Raw genomic sequence first — 18,996 nt, 5'->3', positions numbered from 1 at the left:
AAATCTCCTAAAAACAATAAAATAAAATAAACTCTGGCCAGACAAGCAACCATTCATCTACCAGGTGACAGTAAGATATTTCCAGATATACAAAGATTCAGAAATTTTCTGACGGAAAATAAGACCTAAGAAAAATATCTGAGAAATAAGTACAACCAAACATGCATCAGAGGGTTTTGAGACCAAAGATGAAAAGAGGAAGAAACCATGGCCGACCAAGATCCTGAGCAATGAGACTGGGATATACAGTAATGTTCAATAAAGATTCTTAAGATGAAAATTCTCAGTCCAGACCTAAAGTTGGGCTGCAGGGAAAGAGGCGGGGAATAAATGTAGTCTATGCTGGTTAGGTTTTTGCTCTCACCTACCCCAATCTATTCTGTAGCTTCCCCCAGATCTGATTACAACCCCTCTTCCTGTCCTCCTGAGGACTGCATCATCTTGGCTGTTTTGCCAATTGGCCTCTGACTGGCTTTAGCCAACAGGATGTATCAGATGAAGGTGACAACGAACAATGAAAGAATCAAGATATTTCTTCCCTGTTTCCTCCTGCGGCCTCGCAAGAAACTTCACAACTAAAACCCAAATCTGCCGGCCCTCCTCAATGACCCCAGGTTTGTTTTACTCATTTTGGCAACAGTATTTCCTTCTCTAACCTTCTCAACCACCTGGGAAGATGACTTCCCACTGTTGCTACGTTCTGTGCCTTGATATCTCTTGTTGGCTCCCTTACCTCTTCTGACACAATTGTAACGTCTTCTTTAACGTCTCTTCATTTGAATCACGTGAGTTCTGATCTGTTTCCTGCTAGAATCCTGATATTGTAACCCAAATTTCTTATTTGGGGAAAGGGTAGAGGATAGTGTAGTAATGATGAAAATGAGAAAGGGGTACTTTCCATACTGGGGGGAAAAAACCTAGATTCAGTGTTGTCTGACTTCATTACATTCGCCACAGAGAAATCCAACATCGTTGCAAAGAAAAAGAAAAGCAAAAAAATGAACTTTATTTATTTGCTAACTTTAAGGTCACTACGCATTATGTGATTAGTAAAAACTAGAACTAAGTTTTATCTGAGTATGATATAAACATCTCTAATATTCCTCATCAAGTTGTGAACTATCTGTTTGACCAATGGTGCCAGAATTACAGGTCTAAATTCACTAGAATAACAGAAAACGATTCACTGGGCTCATCCGCAGAGGCTTGGAGTACACTCCCCTTAACCACAAAATACCAGCACCATTACAGACTGTTTCCAGTTGTCCTGATGGCTTTCCTTCTCTTACTCAGCACTTCTTTCCTCCAGAAGCTACATCTCTCAGTCATGAAGCCTCAGGTCCCACTCAGTAAGAATTTATAGTACCGGTATTATGTGCAAAGCACTAAATTTGTTCAACATTTTTTCTTTCAGGAAAACTCTACTGAGCCATCGTTAAGGGTCTAGGCACTGCGCCCAGTCCTAGGTGGTTTGGCAACTGCTCTCAAGAAGCTTATAGCATGGCGTACAGCATGGTGACTATAATTAACAACACTGTATTGTATCTCTGGAAGTTGCTAAGAGAGTAGACCTTAAAAGTTCTCATCACAAGATATAAAAATGTGTAACTATGTGAGGTGATGGATGTTAACAAAACTTACTGTAGTGATCATTTCATAAAATACACACATATCAAATCACTGTACTGTGCACTTTGACACAGTTATACATTAATTATATCTCAAAAAAAACAGAGAAAATAAAATAAAATATTAAATCTTTATTAACTAAAAAAAAAGAAACAGCTTATAGCAAAGACAGGTAACTAATTACAACAAGGGAAGTATCATTCTCATCTAGAGAAACATTCACAAAAGGAGAATCATTGGAAGCAACTGTGACGCCCCGGAAAGGACAGCAGGACTGAAGCCAGGATCTGGGGGGACCATATGCTTTCCCTCAGGCAGGTTACTGAGGCTGTCTGATCTTCTTCGGTTCTCTTACTTGTAGAATGCAGTTGTTTGAAGGGACCAGAACCTAAGTACTCAGTATATGTCAACTTCCTTTTTTCCCTTGAAGGGACAAGTTTTTTCAGAGGTTTAAGAAAAGAAACTCTGATTTATTGAATATCTTTTACATGCCAGGCACTGTTCCTTCCCTCCCCCCATACCCTGCCCTCCAGGTGAGTGAAAGAGTGTGCGTAGAAGCCAGGCTGTGAAAGGCATGGAGGAGGCTGTGATTCTGTCTCTGAATCAACTGCTAGAAAGATGAAGTTTACGCCCCATTACTAGCACAGGTACTGGAACATGTGGCAGAAACTGCAGCTCATCTGTGGCTTTAGTTTATCTTTCTTATGCTCATCTTCTGCTCATCCTGCATTCACTATATTTGTGATTTAAATGTTGCCTCATTACAGTGTAGAGATTTAAGACTTATGCAAGTCCTCTCAATTCAATCTTACAATAAGATAGGATTTTTTAAAAATTTAAATAAGGTGGCATTTATTTTACTAGTGTGAAATTCACCTAGGCAATAATTCTCATCTTCATTCAACCCACGTTTTTCTACATTTTTATTCTCTCTCTTATACACACACACACACACACACACACACATACATACACACACAGGACTTCTAGTTGAACCCAATGAACTGGCTACACATTTTTGTCCACTGCCTCCCAAAACGTCACCAAAATGATAGCACAGAAATTTAAGGCATTAACCCACAAAAACAAAGGGAATCTGAAAAGAGATAACTGTAGAAGAAAACTTTGAACGAGTATGTGGAAACAGAAAGTAGACGGAGGAGTGGTAACTGACTAAACAGAACGGAGGATGTTTCAACTTTGGGGCACACAAAGGCATACTGTGGAACCAAGGCAGGCAGGCAGGTTCCCCCAGAAAAGACTCAGATCTGGAGGCAACAGGCCCTTCGGGTAGGGAGGTTCATAAGGAACATGGCTTTATACACAGAAATTGGCAGAAAATCTGGAGAGCAGTTGGACAATGACCATCAGAGGTTTAAGAGAAACTTTCAATTTAGAAGTGACCAAAGTCGAAAGGGAAAAAACAGAAAAGCAACTTGGAAGAAACAGACAATGCAGGGAGTAGGGGGAAAAAACTGTAATATCCTCAGAAAGCTAAGACACTAGACTGCAATCATAACAAAGCAAAATGATTTAAGAAAGGAACAATCAGAAAATAAGTGTGGCAGAGATTTGTCAACCCAACATTGTCAACCTCTTCCTTAGTAACAGAACCCCCATATCACTGGAAGCAGTGATGCGGCAGCCTGCCAAAAACATTTTTCAGACTCTTTTGCAGATAAGGGTGATCAATAAAAAGTTAAATAGAAATATTTAGGTGGGCTTCCAAGAAAATTCTTTATGACACTAGCAGAACTTCTGATGGGTCTTCAACTTGATCTCCTTAAGGCACATCATATGCTTGTGCTCCAAAATGATCCACCCAAATGCATTTTTCCCCATAATGTTTCAGTTCTACAAAGGATGTTAACATCACTTTGGCCATTACAAGCACAGAGAGAGCGACTGTAACCAAACTGAATAATGAAACCTTAATTTTAAATGACTTGGTATAATTAAGGAGCCAGAAATTCATCTGGAGTTTATTAAGCCAAGTAGATTCATTTCCTTATACAAAAAGGATTACTGTAAATTGCAGTGTGGTTGTCAACCACATTCTTTTACCAGAACCAAGGCCAAAATTCAAAAGTATCAGCTATTTGGCAAGTTATATACCTTTCAGGATTTACAAGCATTTTCCAAGTCTAAAAATGTTTGCAGACTGGCTTAAAAACTGGCAGCTGTATAAACGTTATCCTTTGACTAAAACACCTAAAAATGCATTTCCTTTCTTCATGAAAACTATAAAATTATAGCTTCTCTTTTCTAAAATAGCTCATTAGGCCCATTTTTAGGAAGACATCACAAGATGTCCTTCTTGGAAAGATCTTACAATTGGCTCTTCTAAACTGAACACAGCAGAAAAGCGAAATTAATGAGATGACTCAGAGACAGACACACACGACATGAAAAGTAACTTACAGGATAAAAAAAAGATGCATAAAGAACAAAGAATAATTGAAATAACAGTAATGTATAGAGACTTGAAAAAACAATTTATATGAAAGGAAGCTTAACGCATGTAATCCACATATGCTACTCTCTGATCTGAAACTTCAAATAGATGGTAGCTGAAGGGAAGGGAGCAGGGAGGCCAGAACATATGGCAATGTTTTCAACAGCACAATAAATATGGAATTAGGTTCCTTCAACTTAAAAGGTCTCGGGCAAGTCACTAGCCTTAGATTTATACTGTAAGTCCACTGACAGAAAAGAAATCAATAGCAAAGAAGTGTTCAAACGAACATGAGGGTCCCTAGAGAGAAGATGGCAGAAGCACCATCAAGAAACAGAATTCATTACTCGTAAGGCATTTGTTCATTCTAACCTCAAGTTCTTACAGATGACAGGACTTTTATTACAGCTTTCGAACAAGATAGAAGGGATGGAATATTAAGACCCATATTTGAAAATCAGAGGTTAGAATAAACAGCAGGTTATCTAAGTGCATTGTGGGCTTCACACACACACACACATACACACACACACACACACACACACTTACAATTAGCCATTCTAAGGAAGATAAAAAAAAGATAAAGCCCTTTAATCATCTGTTTTCTGACTATACACAGAGGCAAGCAGGATAATAATAACATGGGCACTTACCATTTGTTCAGTATCTACACATTTTCCACATTTTTCTCTAAACCTTATCACTACCTTGCAATCCTCACTTTACAGTCATAGGAATTTAGGCTTAGGGATGCTCCGTGCCTTGTCTATTCCCACGTCTCACTCTGGGACCTGCCCTGTACGAGCTACGTCTGTGCAGTATGACCCCAAACTCTGCTGCTCTTCCCACTCGTCCACGCTAGGACACGGCAAAGAAACAGACACAATGTGCCGAAATTGTATATTTTCATGGTGACTGTGTGTATCAAAAGTCAGAAAAATTTTATTTCCTCTCCTCTTACCATCTGTTCTCAGATTAATATGACTTTAAGCTTCTTTGAGTCACTAGATCAAAACGATTAATACATATTTATTCTAAATACTACAAACAAAGTCACTTCACCAAACTATAATCAGCTAAAAATCCTGGGGACAAGAGAGACAGCTCCCCTGTTTAGGAAAGAGGAAATAAGTTCAGAAGATGACAATGGTTTCCAGATGATTGTTAGCACATCCAGGTCAGAGATTTCTGAAACAGAGCAGCAGTGTGCTTCAACTTCAGTACTTCACGTAGCAGACCACAGTGATTCCATCAGAACTGCGGTCTGAGAGTGTACTTCCCTTAAGCATGGAGAGTCCGTACCTCTAGTACAGGTAAGCTGGGGGCTGAGCTGGTAGTGTTAACACAAACAAGGAGAATACAGATTTGGAAAGCTCTTCCTACCTTTTCTCTCACGGCATGCCTGCTCCTATGCAAAGACTTTCCAAAGGGATTTCCTGGAGTTTCATTTGGCTCCCACACTAACACTCCAAAGCTGTACTTTCAACAAGTGAGAGACTGTTCTCTTGCCAAATTTGATGGCCTTGTTCCATTTTCTCTTTCCTTGATCACTTTTTTTTTTTTTTAGCCCTGAACACTGTTGATAATCCTCTTCCTTTCTATCTGTCAAGGAACTAAAACCTCCCTTAGGATCCCTAACCCACCCCTGGTTTTCTGACTAGCTTTTTGACCACGGCCTCTCTTTCCTCGTCACAGAAGACATTTGATCCCAAGGCTCAGGCTTTGATCTTCCAGGTTACATGGTCTTTCCCCTCCAATGTCCCATTCTGTCCCAAGGGTTCCAACATCACCTGATGTGGCATTTATAGAAAAAAATTAATTTATCCACAATTTGGGCTTGAAATTCTCACTGCCTTCAAATAAGCACCTTCCACACTAAACAGACTACTAGCTTCACTGTCCTGCCAACAGAATCATCCAAGAGGCCCTTACTCACACTAGCACCAGCTCTACGCAACTCAACTGCCCTGCACGTTGAGTTCTGCCCATCGTCTTTCTGGTCCAGCTCAAAAAGGACCTTCTTTAATAGCTTCTGAATGCTTTTCCCATCTCCCTGGAGGTACGCTGTCCAGCTTGTTCATGGTGATTCCCATGCTGCTCTGTGACTGTCTCTTCCACATCAGGACGAGTCCCAGAATGAACCACCAAAGAGAGTGCCCCCATCATCCCCTTCCTCACCACACACACGCTGTCTCTAAGCTGTCCCACCCCAACGGCATGAAGTTATTTGACGCTATCTACCTACATCTTAGTGTGAATTTACACTACATTTATATTAAGCCTTAGCACTTTCTTACGCTTTTTAATCGTGAAATAAGAAAAAACAAGGAAGACAGAGGCAGACGTGGGGAACAGTACATCAGAGCGTGTACGTGCCAATACAGCAGGTACAACTACAGAGGAAGAGAAACAGAGGAAGGTGAATGAAATGATTGAAAGCTTGAGTTTTTCTGTTGGAAAAATCTAAGTTCAAAAACTGGTTCTATCAGCATCAGCAGTGTTGGAAAAGAAACTTAACATCTCTGAGCCACTCTTTTCTCATCTGTAAAAAGAAATTCTATTTAATGGATTGTAACTAGACTTGGGGTGGTGATCACTTTGTAGTGTATACAGATGTTGAATTCTAATGCTGAATGCCTGAAACTTACATACTAAAAAATCATATTTCTAAAAAGAACACTATCACTGAATTCATATGACAGCTAGGAGGAATAAATTGTTTTAAACACATTAAGAGAAAGTCAGTTTGCATCAAAACAGACAAAAAGTTTCAGCTTCCCTTTTCCCCACATTTCTGAACAAAGCTCTTTTGAAAGCTTGCAACCCTCGGTTTTGTGTGCCATTTCAGAATGATTCCTGGAAAAAAAAAACTGCTATAAAGTGCAGCACTCTGGGAGCATGAAGTAGACTTTGACATCTGAGCTGGCACAGAAAGGAGAAGTGTTCTTGTCCTCAAATTTTTAATTGCTTTCTTTTGTTGCTAAACAAGGTAGAGCTATTTTCTGCTTCTCTGTCTATGTTAGTCCCTGGGAACAGTCCACGCTCAGGCTGGAGGATGCCAGTCAGTGAGCTGTATGACATTTTTCGTGGCTAATACCCAGAGTTTCATGATGATGCACTACTGTCGGGGCAAGATATTCAGCTAAGGAGGATCCTCTTCAAATTTTCTGGGATGTTTACTGTCTTGTGAGACCTGCTTACCTTTGGGCATCTTTATAATTGGTTGAACAAAATCAATTTCTCATGGTTTAAACTTGCTTTTTTAAAACCCTGCTTTGAACTTGCTCAAACCAGAACTGAACTTGAAGGAGAAAGACAAAACAAAGCAAACCTAATATAACAAAACCAACTTGTCTTGTTGAGTGAAGCACAGCCAGAAAGTCAGTCATATCAAAACGCCATCAAATATAGGCAATTAAAAGACATTTATTCATTCATCCATTTATTTATCCAACGAATATTTATTGAGTGCCTACTAAAAACCTGGCACAAGTCAAGGCTTGAAAACGAATCAAGCCCTTGCATATAAGACACTCATATTCTTGTGGGTGTAACAGCCGAATCAGAAGGCATATAACACACAACAGCAAGTGATGACAAGTGCTGTGAAATGTAAGAGTACGGAGTCACAGGGATGATTATTTTATGGGGGGGAGGAGAGGAAGAGGTATCATTTAAGCTGAGACCTGAATAGGTGAGGGAAATATATTCACACAGAAGGAACAGCAATGCAAACGCCCTAAAATAAAAACCTTCTTTGCACATTTGAGGAAAAGCAGGAAGTCGGTATGGCTGGAACAGGGCAAGCAAGATGAAACATGGAGCAGAGGTGAGAGAGGCAAGCAAGGAATAGATCGTGTGGGGCCCTAAAGACCGTGGGTTAAAAATTCAGATTGTATTCACAATGTAATGGGTAGCCATTGTGGGGGGCAAGGGGAGAGGATAGAGGTGAATGTGCAATCTCAGGGTCATATTTTTTAAAGAGGAAGCTGGCTGTTACTTTGGAAGCAGGGAGGCAATGATGGATATGGTAAGAGGTGGTCAGATTCTGGATGTATCTGAAGAGATAGCCACCTGGATTTCTTGACAGACTGGATGGGGGGTGTGATAAAAGCAAGAGTCAATAATGACCAAAGTTGGGAAACTGAGCAGGTGGGCAAACAGGGTGCCATTTCCTAAAATGGGAAACATCGAGGGGATGAGTAAGTAGGTGGTAGGGAGAGAGAGGGATTAAGAGTTTCATTTTGAACAAAGTGTGATGGGCCGATTTGACCTACAATTGGAAATCGAGAGAGAGAGAGAGAGAGTATACACATAAATATATGAGAAGAGGGGGAGGGTCTCAGAGACAAAGTTGGGTCAGGAATATAAGTACGGACGTTATCAGCCTACAGAAGGTGTGCAGAACTACGGATCTGATAATATCCACAAGGGAGAGGTTGTAGACAGAGAAGACCTGAAAGATGAATGAACCCTGGGACACTCTAACATTTACTCATGAAAATAATTAGGATTCAGCAGAGGACAGTCAGAAATATCAAGTAAAATTGGAGAAAAACCCAGAGGGCAACTGAAGGAAATATTTCAGGAGGGAAAGGGTCACCAACTATGTCCGATGCTACTGATAAATTGACAATATTTTCTTCAGGCAATAGGGTAAAGATCCAAACTGATTAGACATCACTCAAGAAATGGGGGTATAATAAAATAAATCAGGTATTTCCTTCCCAGCTCAGACACCTAGGTCAAATTTCAATCTAGTCAAGAAGGCAAAACCTTTGATCATGATCTTTGCTTTGATACTTACAAGTCTAAAACACTAACTAGAAAGTACCCTCATCAAAAATATGACATCTATTTTGAAGCACTATACAGTAAGACTGTACAATCTCTGGGATGGCATAGACTCCTGAAAATTAGGTCACATGAAAGGAAAACAAATTGAGACTTTTATAAATTGTTTAGAGAAGAAAGTAGTTAAATACAATTTATCTCTTACACTAGCTCAAAGTATAACTCAGTTTTATCATATAACACTTTGTAGGGTTTACTGAGCACTAAGATACACCAGAACATGGTCGGCAATTGCTCAAGAGTGTCCATCAGCAATTCTGTTGTCTACATAGTAATTGATTATCTTGAACTTTCTAGGCACTAATCACAAGACAGAACCTGTTGTGCGTGCAGGACTTGTCATGAACAGAAAACAGCTAATCTTACAGTTTTAGCTGGAATGAAGACTGAGAGCCTGTTTTCCCCCTAATTTATAAATCCTTCACCATGATTTACTGACCAATGTCCCTCTCAAGCAGTAGAGGGTGCTGATTCAGAAGGCAGGCTGTAGAGTCACATTGCCTGGGTTCAAATCCCTAACCGCCAACTACTGGTTCTAGTGTTTCCTTGGGCACATTATTTTCCCCCTCACCCTTCTTTTTCCTCATCTGAAAAAAAAAAAATCCTTGGGTAATAATAGGCCTTCATTGTAAGAGCACGTGGGTATAGTGTTCTAGCCACATGTCTTGCACATGGTTAAAAAAAAAAACAAAACTAGTTGCTTTAATTGTCCAGTACTCGCCTACTCTTGCAAAACCTTTCCTAGGAGGTAACTCATCCTTCAAGACAGCCCATCCTGGTGTAGGGCAGCCCTTGATCTATAGAAGGCTCTTCAAAATACTTGTGCCAAAAGTCTCATTGTGCCCAGTTATTACCAGTTCTGCCCTCTGAACCCACAGAAGACTTTTCTAAAACGTCTCTCCTTATGACCATCCCCCATGTACTGAAAGGCAGATGTGACATATAGGGCTGCACACCACCATCTAAATGTACTTAAGCACCAAACCGAGCACCTGTACCTGGGAATTAGAACCTGTCTTCGAGAAGCCTATCAGGGAGGATTTTAAAATCTTTCAAAAGGCTGTTTTTGTGGCTGTGTGGCAAGTCACCTGTAAAATTCGCTAATGCCCATCCCTCAAAAGCAAAGTGACAGAGTGAGTGTGTTAAACCCCTGTCCTCAAAGCTGTGCATACAGGACAGCTATTATCCTTATTAAGAGCTTTGAGTACATCAAAAGTGTATTTAAAGAAACATACCCAACAATTACCTTTGGAAAGAGCAAACACAGGTACACATAATTTATCATTTCCCCAGGCTCAATTATATTTTTGACAGTTCACAGGTTTAAGGAGATGTAGAGACATCAATTAAATTGGCCAACCTTTTGATTGGACACAAAACATTCGTTTGTTCAACAAGCACTTGAGAACTTTCTGTCGGGGCAGCAGGACACAGGGACGACGTAGACAAGTCAATCTGCAGATGGTAACAGATGAAAGCGTTCACTTCTAGTCTGTCTTCTCCAAACTAAAAGAGTCAGGCAGGTTTGTTGATGTTGCTTTGTTTTTCTTAACTAACGTTCTCAAAACTCATGCTTTTCTAAAACACAAATGCTGTTATGTTGAGGAGTAGTTTAAAAAGCAAGGAGGAGACAAAAGGAGTCAGTCAGTCTCAGGAGAAATCCCTGACCACCTAAAGCACTCTTGGCATCCAGAGTCCGCACAGGAGGACAAGACCAAACAGGCTGAACAAATCACACACACTCAGGACATTACTCCTCTCTCAGCGTTAGGAGCAGCTTTAAGAATTTCTGTGCTTTACAAATGGCTGAAGCAACACCCAGGGGCTCAGCTCCCTCACAGTGGCCAACTGTTCCATTCTTCATCTCCTGATGATGCTGAGAGCTCAGCCAGTCTATCCCAAACAACCCAGAAGCGAAGCAAGACAACCCAGGAGACGCTTCCTCAATGGCCCTACCATGCCCATGACCTTGGAGACTCACCTCACCAGGCCAGGGGCCCTCTGAGCCTTTTATGACCTCATTTAGAGGAGGCAGGACCCTCCCCATTTCAGCTTCACCCTTCCTCACTGGAGGAAACCAGTGAGTCATCTGTTAGATAAATATTTAACATCACGAGTGATCTGAGAAAAAGCAGAACATACATCTTTCATCTATTTATTGAGAAGGAGAATGCAAATGACAATTTCCAATTCTGGTCAGAATATGGAAAGGCTGGGGTCCCCAATCTATGCTCATGGCTACAAATGAGCACAAAGCTTTCAGAGTGTAACTTAGAGATGTGTATTAAGAACCAGAAAAATCATTCATTTCCTCTAGCCCAGGGAGTTCATTTCTCTAGCTGGTTCAAGGACACTGTTTTACTAAAGGTACAAGTTCTTGGTTATTTTTCCCCACTTTAAGAAGAGGTGCATTTCTAGCTTTCAGTGTGCCAGCACACTGGGGGATCCAGAATGACTGACACTGTGCTAGAATCCTCCCAGTTACTCAGGAAATACCTTGCCATATCTGCTTCCATTTCCTGGAGTCAAGCTACTCTAACAGCAGCTCTGCCCTGGTTCCTATTTGTGTGAATCCATTCCTTCCCAAGAGAATTTTGTGAATGCCCTCATCTCTTGCCACTCCTTCTGTCCTAGGATGCTTTCTTTTTTTGCTAAAAAAAAGATGACGTGTTCAAGAAATAGTGAAATGCTGCATAAAGAAAAAAGAATTGACATCAAGACACAACTTGACTGTTCAAAACTGCCCTGAAGAAATCTATAATACTAGAAATCAGAAGAGTGGAGGAGTAAAGACTAAAGTGTCTTTCTGGAAGGAAACTTTCTTGAGTGATAAAAATATTCAATATCTTGATTGGGGTGCTGGATATGCGGGTCTATACGTTTGATAAAAGGTATTCCTGCAACTCTACACTTAAAATATATGCATTTCACTGCATGCAACCATTACCTAAATAAAAATAAACTACTCTGAGCAACTCCAGAAAGTTGTGCGGTATGCAACTTCAAGATCTCCCAACAAATTACCAAGTTATAACGCTCCAGCACAGTGGGTAAATGTGTTAGCCCCTCTCCAGCCTCAACTCAAAGGCTGTGAGCTCAGGCTGCCTCCTAAATGCCATCACTACACATTGTGCAAAATTCCATCACAGTGATTATCGGATGGTGCTGCAGGGTCTGCTTGTATGTCTGCTCCTTTGGAGGTCCTAGAAAGAGACTTAAGAATTTGACAAAAGAATCCGTAAGCCCAGCAAGTGCCTGGGACAGAGGAGACACATAATATGCATTTTTTCAGACAACAAAGTAACTGAATGTAAGTCCCCCCGAGAGAAGCCATTAATTAGAAGGCAGGAGTGGAGTGACAGCACTCAGGAACAGGGCTGGGGCAGAGGAGGAAATACTGAGTAAACAGGCAAGCGCACGCTGGCACCCTGACCAAGGCACATCTTGTAGTTGGTCCCAACCAGTTGCCCAAGCAACGAGCTCAGCTTTGGGCATTTCCACTGGGAGAAGGAATGAGTCCAGGTCCTCAGGCTTTGCTAAAGCTACAGCCTTAAAATTGTACTTATATGCAACAAGTTTACCTGCCCCTGTACTAAATCCTCAAGCAAAAGATAAGATATTGATCCTGCCCTCAGGCAGCTCCAAGTCTAATGTGGAAAATGGATGTAATTATATATACCACAGAGTGCAAAAAGAGAGAAATCCACACAAGAAACAAAGGAGAGGGAGAAGTGTGTGGGTGGAGGCCTGATGGTTCCAAAAAGACTTCACATAAAGGCTGACTGTAGAGCTCAAAGAAGGAATAATGAGGAGGCGTAATGGGTATTTAAAGTAAACAAGAAATAATGAGCATTCCAGGCACAAAAGCCTGGAGGTGAGGAGACGGCATCCTGTGTGTGGGGAAACACAAGAAAGGACTGGGGAGCACTAAGTCCGTCACCATCAGCACCTCATTCAACGGGCACAACCACCATGGGAGTTTCAAAGAAGAAAACTGAGGCCTACAGGATTCGAGTAACTGAGCCAGAACTTGAACAATGATTGAATTCCAAAATTGTGCTTTTTTTTTCTTTTCAGTTTTACGGTATTTAATTGACATACAGCTTTGTACAAGTTAAGGGTGTACCACCTAACAATTTGACATATACTGTGAAATGACTGTCACAGTAAGTTTAGTTAACATCCATCTTCTCATATGTTACAAAATTTTTTTTTCCATATGATGAGAACTTCCAAAATTTAACTCTCTCAGGAAGTTCAAATAGACTTTACAGTGGTGTTAATTATAGTCATTGTGAATTGGATGATGGTGGTCAAAAGGTACAAACTTCCAGTTATAAAGTAAATAAGTTCTGGGGATGTAATGACAAAGGTGTGCTCTTAATATCTATGCTATCTGGCAACTATGCAAACAGTAATGGAGAAAATGATCAAAAATAAAGATAGATTTTTAGACAGAGATCAGATTGTAAACGGCTGTGAATGCCATGCTTCACAGCTTAATGTAAATGTGGACTTTAAAAATCTTTTCATGATTCCTCAGAAAACAAAAAACAAAATGAGGTTAATATTTTGAAAAACTAATTTTACTTGCCAGAGCCAGGATAAGAATTGCTTTCTAACATTTAAAAGTTTAAGCAAATTTTTACCATCACAGTCTTTTTGAGTTTAACATCTGTTAATTGAAATTATATTTAATTACCAGAAATGCTTCTATGAACTCAGTAGCATTTTCAAGTGAATGTCTACAGTCCTCTACATACAGAAAAGTAACAGTTCACATTGAGGAGAACTTCATTGGTGTACAGACAGCACTGCTATGCACTGAGGATTCCAATGCACCAGGCAAACACTTTCGCACCAGACCAAAGGTTGGAAACCACCAATAGAAGGGATGCAGTTTATACAGAAAGAGGGAAATCACTTAGAAAAAAATTTCAAATATTAATAGGGGACCCACAGAGTGCAATTCTTTAAAAATTTAGGACTAAAGGCAAACAAAAGCAATCAGCATACAACCCTGAAGGATAAAAATGAGGCAGGTAGAGAAAAAGACTGGTTGGAAGTAACTGGGGAGGGACCCATATTCTGGTTCCAGGCTTGGCAATGAGTTCAAGTTGGCATCCCTTAGGTCCTTCTACAAGGTGACAGTGATAATGAAAATATCGAACCCAGAGATAACAGGAAGGTGGCGAATCAAGTTAGCCTGTTCTGTTCCAGTCATGAAAATTACCACCGTGTTCAAACTTGAACCTGGATAGGCGCATTAACTCACAAACTGGAAATGGGTGACCAACCAATGCAATGAGCAAGATACCTAGTTTCCCAATCTCACTGGTATTTTGTTATGACAAGGCTTTTAAATGCCCCTAAACAGAGAAACAGAGACAACTATTAGGTACAGAAAATTAAAAGGTGCTGCATAAAAGGACTAAAATCAGAGCATCCAGGCTGCATTTGCTACCACTTCATCTCCTACTCCATGACCTTGCTAGAAACAAGCTTCCCCTCTCCCTTTGCCTTCAAACCATTACATTATTTGGTTTTAAACCAGTGTTTAATCATAAACCAGCTTGCTACATTATTAATATTCCAAACCACATTTCCAACCAGATAATAATCCGATATCACTATGTTGAATTACCTTAAAAGGTCACATTCCTACATTTGTTTTGATTTCAAATACGAAACTAAGGAGAAATATACATACATACACACTTAAATATCTAAGTAAAACTTGAAATACACAAGAAGAGTCATAAAATTACCATAATTGGCAGAACGACAAGCACTGGTCCTCACTTCACCCTTTCTTCTCCTCCTCCGAAAAATAAAACAAGTAAAACTTCAACTTTGGTTGTGGGAAAAAGACATTAGCTATTTAAAAACTGCTGATGGAGACTGGAAATGGCAAGGACATATCAACGTGGAGTCTGGTCATTTTTCAGTTTTACAAGGTTATTGGAGTTTTTTTTACCTTGGGCTACTCAAAGCTGCAACTGAGAATAAAGGTAGCAGATTGTATTATATGTATACTACATATAATACATATAAATGTATATTACAGTATATACTAATACACATGTGTTTATATACCTATATTATATGCATATACATAAATGCATGTGAATGATATACTAATACATACGTTTATATGTGTGTATTATATGCATATAGATAAGTACATATATATTAGTAACTCACTTGTGGTTCAATGCATGCAGAGGAAAGTATGATAAAAATGGAAAAATGAAGCAAGAATATTGGTAAGCAGGAGAAAGATTTACATAATAATCTTCCTCAATTTCCAAAATACTTTATAAAATACCCCCTTGTAATCAATATTTTATCTTCAAATTAGGGGCTCTCAGAGTTAAGAGGTTGTGGTGATGAGAGAGTTGTTCACTCTGCTTCTTTTGGTAAGAACAGTATTTTTGAATCTGTGCTTTGGTTGTAAAGGCAAAGCTGAGGACAGATAAATTTGGACACTCACTGGAGAAATAAAATAAACCCAATAGCGAATACAACATTGTCACTTCAATGTCCCGAGTACACCAAAAGTATACATGAATATGTAAATTATTCACATATCATCAGTGAATGTACTGCTTTGCTCCCTGTGGCACTAGGAAAAAAGTCACTTCATTTTTTTATCCTGGGGGCAGCTGGATGAGTCACTTAATTTTAATTTCATAAGAGTTAACTATATTAAAATATGGCAAAGCCTTTAGAAAGATTCAACTTTCTGCTAATGATCAACAAGACACTTTACAGAGTTGCCAAATCATTGCTGATAAACACTTGGACGGAGTGGGATGGGAGGGGAAGTCAGGCATTTACCGCACACTGTGATGTCTTTTATCACAACACACATTCTCAGAGTTTAGTAGATACAAATTTCTCACAGAAATCTCACCCACTTATAAGTAAGCTATCACAGAGGAGTAATGTTTAGATTTTTTAAATCTGTGTACTAAAAAAAGAAAGGATGTGAAGTCAGCCATAATCACAGATTTCCTGAAGCAAATACAGAACATGTAGATACAAACTCCACACAGGAGCCCTGTCTGACTGAAAAAGGGTCCCCGTATTTCTTCCCTCCTCCCTCTCTCCATCCCCAACACAAACACAGAAGGGCAAGTTTAATTTCTTTTCTAGAATTATGCAGAACACACACTGCTAATGGAAAATTACCTTTGGAAGCCTTGACTTTTCAAAGTTTGTGAATGGGGGAAGTTATTTCTCTTAACTACATTGCTGGAATTTTTCCACTCTCATTTCAATTCAGAATACAGTGTTTATTGTCCTACCAACCTCCCTCTCCCCTCCCCTCACACCTTTCTAAGTCACCTTCAAACCAGCTCAAAGTTTCAGTACAAAAAGACACCAAAGCTGATTTCTTAGACCTACCCCTTCACTACCTAGCGGGTAGCGATAAATCCAATTTCCTTTAGTGTGAGAAATGTAACATTGAAAGTGTATTCTCTTTTTCCCGCATATATGCATTTATTTCTTTAAGAAGAAATGAATTATTTTAAAATACTGTTTGCTTTGGGGTTCTTGAATATGTTGTTTTCCCCCCTGGAATAATCTTTAATCCAAATTTGAATTTTTACATACGTTGAATAAACCAACACGTGGCATCAATAACACCTACATGACTGACGAGCTGGTAAAGGCAACACTTTTTTAACAAGCAATGGTTCCTGCCTCTCATATGCTCAGAAGACTTCTTTAGCATCATTTTAAAAGTCACTTTTCATTTCATAGGGGTCAAGTATCATTTTTCCACTTTGGATTGTCCAACTAAATCAGGAATACTTACTAATATTTATTAAAACAAGCAAATTTATCTTAAAACATAATAAAAGTCGTTCTTTCCATCCAGTGGAATAACGGCTTGAAGTCCTGGTGTTAATCTTCTACGGCTAAACGTAACCCTAAGGCGTTGATGAAGAACTTCCAAGACACCATCTCCTTTTTAATGGGAAAGAGAAGAATGGAAGATCTCCTCTCTGAGGCACAGCTGGGAAAGTAACAGCTCTTGAATGAGTGATCCTAGGATAGCTTAGTCTTATCTCATCAAAGTTTACTTTGTTAAAAGTATCTGCCCTGACTCCCACCCCCTGGGCTCCGGATGCTGCCTCTGAGAAAGTATCGCTCCAGGTGCGCCACAGGTGTCTAACCTCTTCCATCCGCCCTACCACACAGCATACACTTAATACACGCCCGTGCAGGTGTGTTTTAGGCATCTCCATTTCTAGCCACACCCAAAGAAACGCACCCCAGGAGCGTGGGCCGCCTCTGCCCTGCAGAGACATTATGGGCGTCCTGGTGCGGACGTGGGCTGGTCCACAGGGATGTGCGGTCCGCAAAGCCGGAAGGCCAAGCTCTCCATTCTGCCCTGAAAGAGGAGCTCTGGGAGAGCCAGCGAAACCGTCGTGGGGAGGGCAGCGCGAAGCTTCGCTGGACATTAAATGATAGGAGACTCAGAACTTGCAAAGTCCCTCAAACTGCACGCGCAAACCAACCCGACGCGCTGCGCCCGCGAAGGTCGAGGGAGGCGGCTGAAAGCAGAGTGGCAGGAGCGGCCCTGGGGCCGCCTACTCGTGCGGAAAGGAGAGGAGTAAAGGCACTCACCTCCACCCATCTCTGGGCCTCGGCGAACGCTAGGGCGCAGTCGGCCTCCGCCTCCTCCATCCCTTCCAGAACTAGGAGGGAAAGGGGGAGAGACAGAGACGTGGTGGGTGCGCGGAGAGTCTGGGGTCCCGCGCGCGTCCGGCCCGCCGCCCCTGCCTCTCTTCAGCTGCGAGACGTCTGGGCTCTCTTTCCCTTTGTTGCGCTCAGTAGTTCTGTAAAGTTTCGAACCCAAAAGAACTTAAAGACGTAGCTTTCTCTAAACTCCCGAAAAAGCCCTCGGGTCCTCGGGGACACCGGCAGCCCGGCAGAGCGCGGGAGGTGGAGAGGGCGACCAGAGGCGGCGCGCGGCACCAGCACCGACGAGTGTTTGGACTTCAAAAGTCGCAGCGGCGGCCACCGCCCTCCCGAAACGCCCCGCCCCGACCCACCCCCGCCGCCCACCCCGGGCCGCCGAGTTGACGCTTCGTCCCCCGCCCCCTACCCCTGCTCCCCAGGGCTCCCGGCCGCAGCCGCCTTTGTGGTCAGACAGTCTGGGCCAGGGGATGCCACCGTCCGCCAGGAGGCCGGGGCCCGGGCCACGCTCCCGCTCCCGCGCTGCCAGCCGGACCGCCGCCCCGCCTCAGAGGGGATGCGCCCCAGCGCCCGCATCCTGCCCGCATCCTTCCCTCCTCCGCCCTTCTGGCCACCTTCCCTCTCCCGGGGCCCCGGGAAGCCGCGCCCCGCCATCCCCCGGCTCTCGGTGGCCTGGCCCGCCTGACATACCAGAAATAGCTGCACACAATTGCACCTTTCCGGGCCAAGAAACGTCCCCCGCGGTGGAGCGCGGCCCGGCTCGCCGCCCTCACCTGCCGCCCGACCTCGCGGCGCGCAGCTCCCGCTCCGCCCCAGCCCCTTGGCCCGCTGCGCGCCCGCCCGCCGCCAGGTGCGCGGCCGTCTCCACCCCCAGCTCTCCGCCCCGCGCCGCGGCCCCGGCCCTCCTGGCGGCAGGTGGGGGTAGTGGCCTTGGCACGTGCCGCTCATTTCCCCCAACCTGGGCCGGCCCCTCGCCTCCCGCTTTCAGGTGGGTAGGTGGAAGGTACCTCCACTCCAGCCCCGTCTTTCAGCGAAGGGTCCTCGCGTTCTCCCGCCCTCATCCTGAGCGTCAAACTCGCCACCCTGCGGATTTCGGAAACACTCAGCGCAGTAAAGTAACAGGTTATTCCTCATTCGTAGGGCACCTGGGGTAGGTGCGCGGGACTGGAGGGTCGGAGGCTCCTGGGTTGCCTTACGAGGGTTCTTTTCATACACAGATCAGGTCTTCGGAAAGAAACCTGCCCACCTATCTCGGCTCCCTGGAACCTCGCTCGACGCTCCAGAAGCCCCATCCCGGCCACACGCCGATGGCGTCACCATTGCAGGAAGATAAAGTTCGATTCTTA

General features: G+C 42.4%; 1 protein-coding gene across 23 annotated transcripts in view; it reads right to left on the bottom strand.

The window, feature by feature from the left end:
* The window catches only part of LMO7 (LIM domain 7), a 189,907-nt gene extending 171,430 nt beyond the window's left edge, over positions 1-18,477 (bottom strand). For 21 of the 23 annotated variants that reach the window (XM_074378336.1, XM_074378338.1, XM_074378337.1 and 18 more), the window contains exon 1: positions 17,579-17,649. In XM_074378336.1, coding sequence (XP_074234437.1) covers positions 17,579-17,638 — 60 coding nt within the window. In that variant the 5' untranslated portion in view covers positions 17,639-17,649. Of the gene's footprint in view, positions 1-17,578; positions 17,650-18,059; positions 18,076-18,340 lie in introns of those variants that run through there. The other 2 variants (XM_074378343.1, XM_074378344.1) reach the window with 2 other exon arrangements.
* Between the last annotated feature and the right edge of the window lie 519 nt (positions 18,478-18,996).

This window comes from Camelus bactrianus, chromosome 14 (assembly GCF_048773025.1).
Source record: "Camelus bactrianus isolate YW-2024 breed Bactrian camel chromosome 14, ASM4877302v1, whole genome shotgun sequence".
In the NCBI taxonomy this organism is placed as follows: domain Eukaryota; kingdom Metazoa; phylum Chordata; class Mammalia; order Artiodactyla; family Camelidae; genus Camelus; species Camelus bactrianus.
The sequence above is the reverse complement of the archived record's forward strand: the minus strand, read 5'-3'. Positions and strand labels throughout refer to the sequence as shown.